General features: G+C 37.6%; 1 protein-coding gene across 30 annotated transcripts in view; it reads left to right on the top strand.

Annotated features, from left to right (window-relative positions):
• LOC105248276 (MAP7 domain-containing protein 1) overlaps positions 1–12,965 on the top strand; it is a 149,777-nt gene that overhangs the window by 85,883 nt on the left and 50,929 nt on the right. For 8 of the 30 annotated variants that reach the window (XM_011253002.3, XM_025409562.1, XM_025409564.1 and 5 more), the window contains exon 2: positions 6,597–6,647. The exons of 16 other annotated variants lie outside the window; for them this stretch is intronic. In XM_011253002.3, coding sequence (XP_011251304.1) covers positions 6,597–6,647 — 51 coding nt within the window. Of the gene's footprint in view, positions 1–2,709; positions 3,068–6,596; positions 6,648–12,965 lie in introns of those variants that run through there. 6 more of the 30 variants (XM_025409555.1, XM_025409559.1, XM_025409558.1 and 3 more) reach the window with 6 other exon arrangements.

Raw genomic sequence — 12,965 nt, 5'->3', positions numbered from 1 at the left:
ACCTGGTGAAAGTAAAGGATCATTTATACTTGCATTATATTCTTAAGCGAATCCAAATTAGGTGTGAAAGTCTTTTCGCTATCATTTCTTACTGTACTTTATTATTATTATTATTGAAAAGTATTTAATAATATATTCACTTATTTATACTGCTACCAATATGAACTACATAATTTCTAGACTCGAGTATTTTTCCGTTATTTTAATTTATGTTTATTATATGGATTTTTGGTTGTATTTCGAAAGTTATACGGAGACTAGGAATATCATACCGGATATTTAAGCAGATAATACCGGATATTTAAGCAGATAATATATATCCAGACTTCTTTCATATTATCTGAAATAACTGATAAATAACCAGTATTTACATAAAGACTCTAGCTTATTTACACGAATAAGGAAAATTCCTTAAAAGGCAACATTTTATAATTCTATGCGAGATTACGTCTCACTATATTAATTCCAGATTATTTTTCAAATAGGATAATCCCGGATGTTACCTAAAATTATAAAATAAACTGGTGAGGTATCCAGATAATAACCGAGATAATCCGCGATAGTTTTTAATAAAACTATATTTAAGTAGAATTCGAAACGCTGTTCCATGTCTCATCTCGGCTGTTGCACGATTGGTGACTGTTTCTCGTTGTATGGCACTAATTTCGAGATGTGTATCGGCGAGTATAAGAGATACAGGTGTTCTCCGTCCCCACTCTTGTTCGGCGGCGAGTCGAGCGACAAACGGCAGTGTCGAACCACCTTACCCAAGGTAATACACCTATCCGCGTGGTACCTGCAGAGTGAGAAACATCGCGAGTGGGAGAGCTAAGGAGTGCGAGAGCGGAAGGCGAGAAAGAGAACGAGAGACATTACCCGCGCTAAGAAGGGACCTGTGGCTCTTCCAACGAGTCAGTCACATACTCGTGCACGTTGAACAGAGACGTTCACGCTCGTTAACCGATACGCGACGACGTATCGAACACGGATGTGTGCGAACTCGCGGTCGAATCATACGTCCTTGAAACAATGAGAGTGCGAATTGTTTGGGATCGATAAAGAAAGAAAAGCGAAATTAATTTTCCGTAGAATACCTCGACAGAAGAGACCATCGATCACCTCGAGTCTCGTAGAAATGTGACGCGCATTTCGCGGTGAAATCGCCAGAATCTCGAGTGTGCCAAGTGAGAGTGCGCGCGTGCTTTGTTATATCCAGTGCATCGTATGCAGGTTGGAATGCAACCGCGTGCCGCGGTATATTGCGTGCCACCGCGATCACTGGGAAAAGGGAAAAGTGTACTGTGGGGATTTCTAAATATGCGAGGTCGCGCCTCGTGGAGAACGGGTGTTTCCGACTATTTAAAATCAGCGTTCGGTCGTTTTTTTTTTTTTACCTTTCCTTAAATAAGCGCTAAAGTTAATTAAATTTTTCTAACCGGTTAATCTGGATTGCGCGGACCCTGCAATCATCGCTCGCGGTATCGCACGCAATCGAGGGTTCGCTATTACGTAATGACATAAAAATATCACGCGAAGAAATAACGTAACTCGCGAAGTCGGAATTCAGGTGTACGCAAGAAATCGTGTAGAAAAAAAAAAGTTAGTTTTCCACCGCAATTTTTAATCTGCATGCAAATCGAATGGAGATTCTATTCACGAAGAGATAGCGACTGGGATATTGACAAAATATCCCAACAAGTTTATCTTTGTGCAGTGACATTTAATCTGAGCGTAAATTGAAAAGGATCTGATTAACAATATGCATTCAAAAAACTCGGAGTATTTTTAAGTAGAATAGAAATTATCAATCTAATATATGCTAACAGTTACGTTTCCTCTTCGAAAAAAATTATCGATAGTTTATATTCAGAAATTATCAGAATTCAGATTAAAATGTAAAGTATTTTAAATAAAATCATCTTCACACTTTTGAACTACGAGAGACTATTTAAAGCAAAATTCTATCATCTGCTTTCCGGATATGTTTATCCATTAATTATCGATTAGCCAAGCGCATTTCATAAATCATATTTACGTATAATCAAATGAATGTGTGCATTGGCGTGAAGTTTATGCATCGTTAGATCGGAATTTATCGATTTTGATTGCCGCACAAGCTGAATTCGACACGAGTATTGGTTCTCCATCGATAATCCCGACCTTTAAACATATTTCAGAGCGGACATTATCTTCCGCTGAACGCCAGATTAAATTCAAGCGTTGACGTAATACACGATCGTACTTAATCGCGAGGCAAGCAGCTTTAAAAAATGGTAGTCACGGTCTCGAAACGTCATGTGTTATTTTTTCTCCGCTCGATTGAAATATCGTGTCATGGCGACGACACGTGACACGATACTTGATGGCCGATCACCGCGTTGCGAATAGAAAACTCGATTTGTGTTACCGAAAACCGTATAAAAAGTCTCGTCGATATTTAAAACATAATTACCTTAATTAAAATTCTATCTGCATAAGCCATTACGGCGGATAAAGAGATAAATTGAATAATAAAGACAGGAGGTAATTAGCTAAGTCTTCTTGTTCTATTTAGGTGACATATTTGTTCGATGACAATTTATTCGTGACACATAATTTTTTATTTAATCATTCGTGTTGTTCGAATTATTTCGTTAAATCGAAGCGCGATATTTATCGAGCACAAACGAAAAATGTATAATAATAACTTGCAATTGAATTGGTAGCCGGATAAAACTAGCCGCTTCGCGTTTTGCCGAAACTACTCTTGTGTCTCTCCCGAGACAGTCGAGCTTTACGTTCCGGAACGCGAGCAAATAGCGTCGTTAGAATGTAACGCCGTAAACATCATGTCGGACGAGGATTGCTCGTCGTTTCCATCTGGATCACGTACGTTGATGTTGATGGTATAAGGGTCCCGATGATATGGGAGCCGGCAAAATGAACAGAGAGATTCCCAGCAGCACCCTCGCGACCCTGAGGGGGATCCTGGTGAGCTCATTGTCGAGGGAGAACCTCGGCCCTCACGACCTCCCCCTTCACGAGCACACGAGGCATCGACCGCCCAGAAAGGTTCACTTTCACGAAGGTAAACTGGAAATATAACGATACCCTTTTTTTTTCGATAACGAAGAAATATATTTTTATGAATAAATACGCGTTATATTCTTATATAGGATGATACACAGTGATTTTTACAGATTTATTCGTGTATAATTTTTTTAGATCGAACATGCAATATCATGTATTAATATAAAAATATATATTTTCTCTCGTTTAAGATTCCGAAGCGGCAAATAATTTCTATTCGCAACGGTTTGACTTGCAAGTCAGGACTTGATTGCGCGAGATTATGCATTAAGTTCCCAACAATGCATCCTCAAGTTGCATTCCCCCAATCATGATCGCGCGATAATTTAAATATAAATGGAGGAAGTGGCACGCCCAACGACCGACGACAATGTTGATCGATTACATCGATCCTCATGCAATTTATGTGCACCATAATCGTTTACAGGATGAATATAACGAGCAGATTTAATCATATCCCACGGTATCAATTCGTGCGGATTTAAATAATTATGCCAATCTGGCCTGGCATAAGTCTGCGCAATCTGCGCGCATCGATTTATATCCTGTTAATAAACAATTTCAGTTCGCTTCGAAACGACGAAACTCTTGAATTCTTATCGGATGATTCTCTCTGGAACGAATATAAAATTATCACGACGAGAGGATCCTTGAGGATCGAGCTGAAAACTAATTTCGCTCTTCGCTCGTGGCGTACTTCTCATTCAAATTCACGTGAAAATCTCGACGATTGACTATGCATCGGGCGTTAAGTGGCAGCTCGCCTTCGCCGCACGCTTCAAGGATATTTTCCAGTTTTGCGCGTTTCGTTTTACGAGCGATACTGCGCGCGTAACGTTCTTATTCAGCTACGACAGTCGATAAGACGCGACAACTCGATTTTCTCAGACATAATTGATCCGCCCTAATGAATAGCAACGCTACATAATGAGATCCCGAGACCGTTTCGCGATGCAGATTTCGCTCGATTCACGAGCGAACCTCTTAATTGCACAGAAATATCTATAATTCTCGTGATGGTGAGTCTTCGTTCTCTCGCACAGGAATGCCAGCGAAATGGAGAAGCTCATTACGCCAAATTATCCGAGCTTACAACCGGTATTCTTAATATCCACGTGTAATTAAAAAAATATGTTTCCTTCGGCCATCCGATACCCCGCGATGTAGATATTAATCTAATACTTACTTGAAAACATACATTATCATATGTCAGTCCAGAATAATCTCATCCAAGATTTCGTTAAAAATTTTAACCATCGTGAAAGGACATTGTACAATCAGCAAGTATCATAGCGAATAGTAGTTGCGTACATGAATTTTTTTCATCGACGGGAACGCGCGACTGATGTGCATAAAAATAATGCAACTTCCTTACGAAGGATAAGCAGAAACTCTCGCGCGGTCTACGCCACATACAGGCGGCAATATCACGATAAGAATCTCGCGGCGCTTCTCGTTAAGCGCATTAAATGCGCTGCTTAGGAAGTATACAGGGTATCTTAAAAAGCTCCCACTAAGCAAATAGCGTTATTCCTGATTAAAAACCGAGTCGAAAAATCCTGAACCATTTTTTCCCCCCAAAATTCATTAAATAATTAATCAGATTTAAGTATTAAAAAGATTTCTGAAAAGATGAATTGTTGAAAAATTAACACAAAACAGTTAATTTTTTTGCTCATCCAAATCTTCATATGTTGATAACGAGGAAGTTTGTCTTTTTATTGGCGCGACTTTAATTAATTACTGCTACTCATTAATTACTGCTTTATTAATTATGGAAAAAAATGGTTCAGGACTTTTCGACTTGGTTTTTAATCAGGAATAACGCTATTTGCTTAGCGGAAGCTTTTTAAGATACACCCTGTATAGCATCACTGCTGCACTGCCACTTCATGGCCGTTCTGGGAACGATCATTTCCTCGGCAGATCCCAGACAATTAACCGCGCACGCCTGCTCCGTGACTAATAGAATCCGTTGGTGTCACGCGCTGAAAAGTATGCGTTCTCAAACGGCGGATGTCGCGCAAACGTCACGACGTCTGCGAGTCTTTCGACTCGAGTGATATGCCCGATCGAGAACCGATGCGAATGTAATTGGAGTGTTGTCACGTACTATCGAAACGATTCGCACGTAAAGTGCGCTCGATGAAGGAACGTGAGATGCATCCGCCGAGATGCGTGAAGGCACGCATCGATGAGACAATCGAGCGATTCAGGGGTAAGAAAAGGGCGTTTGGGGTTCCTGAAGCCTCGACTCATCGATTCAGCAAAATTTTCGACTGGCAATTTGCAAGTTTTTACCGCGATTTTCGCGAGCAATAAATGCACTCGTGATCCTCGATTAGGCGAACTCGTGTGAACAGGAAGCGCCACGAGGGTGGAAAAGGGCGTGCGAGTGCGAGGTTCGGAGATTGTTAATTACGGGATAAATCAATCCACGTCCCAATTAATCGGCTTCGTCGGTCGCGTTCACGCAACTCTGCTCTTCATTCGCATCATCTTGCCTAATTTACACGCGATCCACATGCAATGAAAATCCCCCTCGGGGATCCCCTTCCCGAACGATAGGGAGATTCTTCATTTCCGATTTTCATTTCCCAGAAAAAATTCCCTCAGGGACTGATTTCTTCTCGTTTAACGTTGCTCCATGTGAATTAGAATATAGCAATAAAATATTATTAGTAGACATTATTTTTGTAATTGATTATATGAACGAAAAAAATGTTACATTCAATTGCATTGTTTTTTAATAAATTATTTTCAATGCGTCAACGATATGTATATCGTTACATTAAATTTCTTTTTAATACATGTGCTGTTGCATTGATTGCAAGTATTGTTTGTTAATATTGAATGGTCGAATAATGGAGAAATAAGAGGATCCGAAAATATTGACGCGTGAGATTTTGCTTGAATCAATATTTAACGTGTAATAACAAAATTTGATAGATTATACGACGGTGTATACTCTCGGCGTGTCTACGTCGGATCAATATAATTTCCATCACGGATCACTTATTGTCATCTCCCATATGATTCATACGTCATTATATCAATAGCTTGAAATTGAAACAACCAATATCACTCCGTTTCTTGGAGATAAAAACAGATATAATAGTTACAGTATGCTTATTTTGTGTTGGAAAATGCTTTTTATGTTACGTACAAATTATGGAGAAGACGTAAGTCGTATTCAAACTCAGACATCTTAATATCTCTCATAATGTCTGTTGAGAAAATGTCGTAATATTCTCGAGAAACTGACATTACATCGGCAGTAACTGTATTTTAGGAAAGAATTATTACTTTGGCGGCATATGTTTTTTTTTCTCATGCTTCGTTTTATGACAAGCGTTTCACACTCTACTGAAAATGTCATTCGAAGACTACTGTAGCGCTTCGAGAATATCTTTATCCGCATTGCGCCAAAACTTGGGATGTTTGCTATCGCGCGACATCGCATAAAGTCTTGTTGTTCGATAATTATATAACAGACTTCTCATATTCTCTCTCCTCTTCTGTTTCAGGTGAGTACCCCGTCATAAAGAGCCGCTATATGCATCATCCGGATAATCGCGGTATGTAAACTCGTTGTGCGGAGAACAAATGAAACCCTCACACATTGTGCTCGGTCTCTCTTGAGCTCGTTTCATTTTATGCAATGCTTCGACAACGGTAATCCACACAAATGCAAATCTATACATTGGCGATCGACACCGATGGAATTTCTATGAGTTTAGTAATTTACAATAATAGGAAACATATTTTTTGAACATCTTTTTATTTTTATCGCATGAGATAAATAGAGATATTTATAATTTCCGTGCGTTGTAAATTATATTATTTTTAATAAGTTTTCATTCCTCTCTCTCTCTTTGTAGGCGTATGTGTGCGTGCGTGTGTACGTGCATGATGATTAAAGTAAATTCACGTTGTCCGCTGACTGGCCAACGCAGAAATGGCTGAGCAGCCTTTTAAAGATGAAATAAATTACGGTCGTAAATTAATACCCGAGATTAGAAGGGAATTTACATATCGAGACCCTCTGTGGGAAACCCGCGACGGTCACGCGATATTGCACTTCAACGCGCCTGCATTCTGCCTGTATTCCAACGTTCGCGGGGTATAAAGCGAGAATGATTGGTGTGCCATATTTCAGAGTCGCTTTATCGGCAAAGTCACCTTTTACGACGTCGTTATCATTGCAAGCTACAAAGAGAGAGAAAAAGAGAGTCTCTTTGAGACGCTTCTCGAGGATACACACATGTTCGAAAGAGCTTAATTCGCGTTCAAAGCCGCAAATTGCCTGAACGAAACTTCGGCGCGTCTTATGCATTCGTTGTTATTTTTCTTTCCTTCTGCGACGTGCCGAACAGTGTTAAAGTAGTGCGAGGATGCCATTAAGAAGGTCCTTTCCCAGACACTTTTAGCCGAAGCTACCTTGCTTCGAAAGGATGGCGTACGTGACGAGCAATTAATTCCGAACCCTTCGAATCTTCAGTCGAGAGAGTTTGCGAGAAAGTTCGTCGTGTGTGTTGAGTGCCGATAGTTTCAGATCTTTCTTAATGAGGTCTTGAATGCCAAAGAGAGCCAGAGAGAGGTTGTATGACTCCTTGTTGATGCTTAACATCCTGTCGATTTTTTGCGAAAATCAAAAAGATAGGAACACTATAAGAACCGTAAATTTGGGACGAGATAAATGGGAAAAGGATAAATTTTTTTTAAAAAATGAAACCTGTTACAGACACAAATCAATAAACCGAGGCATGAAATGGTGTCATTGACAAATGTGTCGATAAATATTGATTTTAAATCAGGAGTATCGTTAACGATTGTCAAGTGCACTAGTGGATAAATATAAATACGAATGATGTCAACGTGTTTTAATTTAATCGATTACATGTAGTTTATTTTCGCGCTTGAGACGCAATCAAAGAAGATTAATTATTTACATATACCAGTTTTTTACTATCACAGAATATCAAAGCTGTCTACTCACTTTAAGCTTTTTTTTATGAGTTTTACATTTTATTAAATAAATGTAGTTTATTCATCGATAAGGCTCATTAATCAAGTATACGTGTTTTCTTGCGGTATTCTAAATTTCAGTGAATTCCTTGATAATATGCGTAGAATTATCGTTTTCCAAGTAAGCCAACTCATGTTTTACACGGTAAAATTTATGACGCTTGCGACAGAAAATAGTGAGATTTAGATACTCTTATCGCGCTGTCACAAATCCCGACATTCCATACATATGAGAGATACGTTGGAACAAATATAATTTTTTTCGACTTCAGAATATGGTTGGTCGTCAAATAATTTTCATCATCATAATGTACGTCGCAGAAATATTTTAATCATTAAAAGACATTAAAAGACTGATTTAATTTTAAATATTCTATAATAATTTAAATTATAATTTTAAGTATTCTATAATAATTTTGTTATATTTTTGACACTTATCTCAATTCTTTCCACTCTATCAAGTTATAAATACTCGTAAAATAATCGTAATGTTTGAAGATTGTAATTTCCGTTCTTAATCGATTTTCGATGTTTCATTCGTACGTCTATTTGATCGATTCGGTCGATCGTTCAACGTAACGATTGACATGCTGATTGGCATTTATGTATAAGAGAACCATCTCAAACTAGCTTCAGGTATAAACGTTATCGACATTCGGGTAAAGTAGACTGTGGTATCCCATCTGTTTCCGCTGTGAATCTCTTCTCTCGACTCCGTCGAGAAGATCTGAGTAAAACAATACGAGGATTCAACTGGCTGGCTTTACAAAATAATACCATGCGCCGTAAATCGTGCTACAAAAATATTCCATTTCATTAAATCAATGTATTATTTGGGCGAGGATATAGTTGATTCAGCGCTTTTCGAGAAATGCAATAAAATTTTTGCAAATAGATTCACGACGCTATTCTTAGCAGAACACTTTTGTTCTCACGCGATTCGTGCATGAGCGGCGAAGTGCAGTTTTTTAATGCAGAGGTATTAACTATAGCTAACACATAGAAGCTTCTGTTCGCGAATAAAAAAACGTTTAATCCTTCTTTAACATAGATTACAGAGAAATATATTTTTCAAGAGCTTTTTCTAAAATAGACGAACACGACAGCTAAAAGTTCCTGATTAAATGCATTGTATTATGAATAAAATGCATTATGATTTTCCCATTCATTATGTATATTTTTATTAGTTTTCAGCTTATTCCTGTCTTATTTTCTTCAGGATGCGCGTTAGTTGTTTTATAATTTTAATTCAATAATCTAAAAATTTATTTATTCAAAATTAAATAGTTGAGATTAAAGTACAATTTAATTTGCAAGAAATTCTTTGTGGAATTAACGTAACGAATATGTGAATCACAATTGATATTCGTATTCGGCCCAGCGTTAACGATGTCAAGACTCGGACCAGATAAATGCGTTCAAATAAAGGGATACGGAAACAGTAGTCCAGGACAATCCGCTCGATCCGTTTGTGCTGCTCGTTTGTATTGCAGCTTGCGATTCAATAGTGACAGGTCGAAACGATACCGTGCCCTCATTTATGATTCGCGAATTCTACGGATGGACTGAATAACAAGATTAAGATGCACAAACGCGCGAAAACCGCTTCCATTCAGAGCGCATTTACTCCTTTTTGCCCTCTGCGATTATAAGAGACGACAGGAATACCGATTGGAATAGCATATTCAAAATAACGCGAGAGATACCAATGCGATTGTAGTTATATCAATTAGAAATTACTTGCCAAAACAGTTAGATCTCAAGTCGATAAATTTAACATGTCAGGTGATTCAGAACTGGCTTAAGTTTGTAATATAATTTGGCTGTCAAAGTTGTTTAAATTCTAGTTATATTCCTAGTACAATATTGGCATGCATTTGTGTCGTAACGTTATTCTAAACTGGATTACATGTTTACAATGGGCAATTAACTCTGAACAGAATGAGAATGCATTTTGCAATAAATTTTTAACGTTTTTTATTCGAGATCTTGATTTATCGCGACGAAAAAAATATAAATGTATTCAATTCTATATTCAATTTATTTATTATTCAATAATTTGTTACCTATAAATATTATTTTGCGACGTATATGTTTTTTTTTAATTATTCAACGGAAAAAACGAAAAAAATTTCAATTTTTGTGGAAGACAAATCTGAATAAACGAAAATATTCTTTCGTATTTTATTTCTGGGAATCGATGCGTAGCGAGAACAATTCTTTACCAAGAACAAAAAGGGCTGCCCCAGATGTAAGAATTGTAATCACGAGCGTGTCGAAAAAACATCTCGGCCCATGAAAATCCATACGAGATCCCTATTGTCTCTCTGATTATTTTCCTATGATTGAAGACTAAAAATGCATGTATGTTTATAATGAACTCGTATTTCTATAAACAGGAAAGAATACCATAATTAATAGCGGAAATTAATTTTCATATAAATAGCAACGTAAATGTTTTCTCGCTTTCGCAATAGCCTACAGCTATTATAATTGAATTCTCGTTCTATTTTCTGCTAAATTTACACTGTCTGTTACACTTGTCGATGCTGTCAGCAGTGAGTCACCATTGCACAATTCCGTTCATTGTAAAAACAGGGCAAAAATTCAATTGAAAGTTACGTGTATTATCCAAGTAGAAAAAGAAAGAAAGAGAAAAATCTGTGATAATTATATGAACGCCGCAACGTAGTATTTTAACAAATTTCGTGTTGCTTTTAATGCTTTTTAGTAACATAATATTAAAATTAAAATTATTAATATTTTATTATAATAAAAAAAGACATTTAATATTGTACAGTTTCTAAAATTACATGAATATTTCGGACGATGACACTACTTGTTCTTTGGCATCGAAAGACATGCCGTACACCTTTGTGGTTCGAAAACACTCGATAATTCCGTCGAGGTGGTCCACCGAAACCAACCACAATGGTGTGGAACAAAGGAAGTTGTGGCATCGACAATATCTCGGTCGAATGAAAATGCTCGAATAAAAATGTCTCGATACACTTGACATAAATCTCAAACGCGATAAAAAGGTCACAGTAACGAGCGATATCGAGCCGATCGTTAATACTGTACACGAAACATGCCATCGAGTTCACGAAGAAGTATTTCGATGGAATTTTCATCCCACTTCCGGCGATTGAAATCTTGGAGGTGAAATCCTGAAAATTCGATTGAAAACGAGGGCGTATTATTATCCTTCCTTTAGAGAATTTATCACGATATGTGCTAACAATTCTACTATTTTGTATTTTTACGTTAAATTAAAAATTTTATTAAATTACTGGACATTTTTTTGTAATATTATCTCAAAAGAATTTTCGACGTTCTCTATTATGTTAAAATACGTTGAGCAATATAATGAAATCTGTGTATATTTAAATTTCAATATCGTGTTAGATAAATATAAATTTTACGGACATTTTATGAAAAATTCCCAAACACGATATCACAAGTTGTTGGCAAGAATATATTACTGATATCGCAGTTATCCGGTCCAAGTTTTTGAATAATTTCTTGTTTGTGCAATAAGTATATGTGTAGCGATGCCTCGCGGAGATTATCGTCGAGTTTGCCATATCCGCGGCAAAGTTTGCTGAAACTTCTGTCAAAAGCAATCCGTCAGTTTTGATGATCTTCTTTCGCCAAGACCATTATACGCTTTGCGAATTTTTGACATTTCTGTTAGAGATCGGCCATTTCAAGCTCGGAAACTCATCACTTTTTTCTGTTTCCAAGTACGCACGCGTACGCCATAATTTTCGTAACTTTAGCACCAGCGGACGAGTGAACTGTCCATCCTCCAAATCGCCTTACCTTAGCCTCCGAAAAGGAATTTCTTCTCCGCGGGAGAGCTCGTATATCGCGTTACTGCATCTGATGCGAGGAATCGTTTATTATTTACGCAGTCGGGGAGAACATTCGTCCTACTTCAGTACGACAGCTGCTGCATCTGCGTAGCATTCAGGCAATTTCTATTTGGCACTTTCCCCCTCAGTCCTCCTTCTCTCACATCGCTTTTCTCATCTGTTCTCTCCATCCGTGTCATGAGAAATGTCAATTATTCGGCGGTATTCTTCGGAAAAATGGACAAAAATGCGAAGAAATATCATTCGTATTCCGTTATTTCTGTATCTCGAGCTCGAATTTTTTAAACGACACACTTGATACGTTAAATCTGTTAATTCCAAAAATTGCTTTAGCCAATCAATTTCCATTTATCTAGGAATCATTCGTGCTTAATTCTCGGGTGATTCGATAAATGTATGCTCGCACATTCACTTTCGGAACTGAATAATATATAGGAGAACAGTTTTCTTGGGAATTAAGCTTGCACGCAAGTCGATCTATCGATCAACGTTCGAATTCCGAGTCCCGGTAGAAATCAAACGGCCTCGACAAAGACTCTCGAACTCTTGAAAATCTATAATTCAAGCCGAAGGAGACCTGCCATTAAACTTTTTCGAAAGAGTCGTCGTGTCGAAAACAGTTATTTCAGATGACATAAGTCAGGATAAAAAAAAAGAAAGAGTCTAAAACGAGCTAATAATTCATACACACATAAAAGAAATGAGATATTAAATATAAAAATTATTACATTAAATAATTCAATTTCATTACATTTTTTCGTTTGAATATTCAAAAATCGGTCGACGAAATGAACGTTATTCGTGAAATGCGAACTGATACATGCGTAGCTAATAGAGAATCCTTCGTCAGTCGATTCGCACGACTGCAAAAGCAACAGTGCATGTCGCCCTTCGGCGACCGTGCGAAAGATCGTGTGTGAGCAGTAGAAAGAGAATATGAGGAAGAGGGGAACCTGCTCCTGCGGAAGCTCGATATGGCGGGGATTAGCG

Source organism: Camponotus floridanus, unplaced genomic scaffold (assembly GCF_003227725.1).
Source record: "Camponotus floridanus strain SB8 unplaced genomic scaffold, Cflo_v7.5 scaffold27, whole genome shotgun sequence".
Lineage (NCBI taxonomy): Eukaryota > Metazoa > Arthropoda > Insecta > Hymenoptera > Formicidae > Camponotus > Camponotus floridanus.
This window is presented reverse-complemented; position numbering and strand designations above follow the sequence as displayed.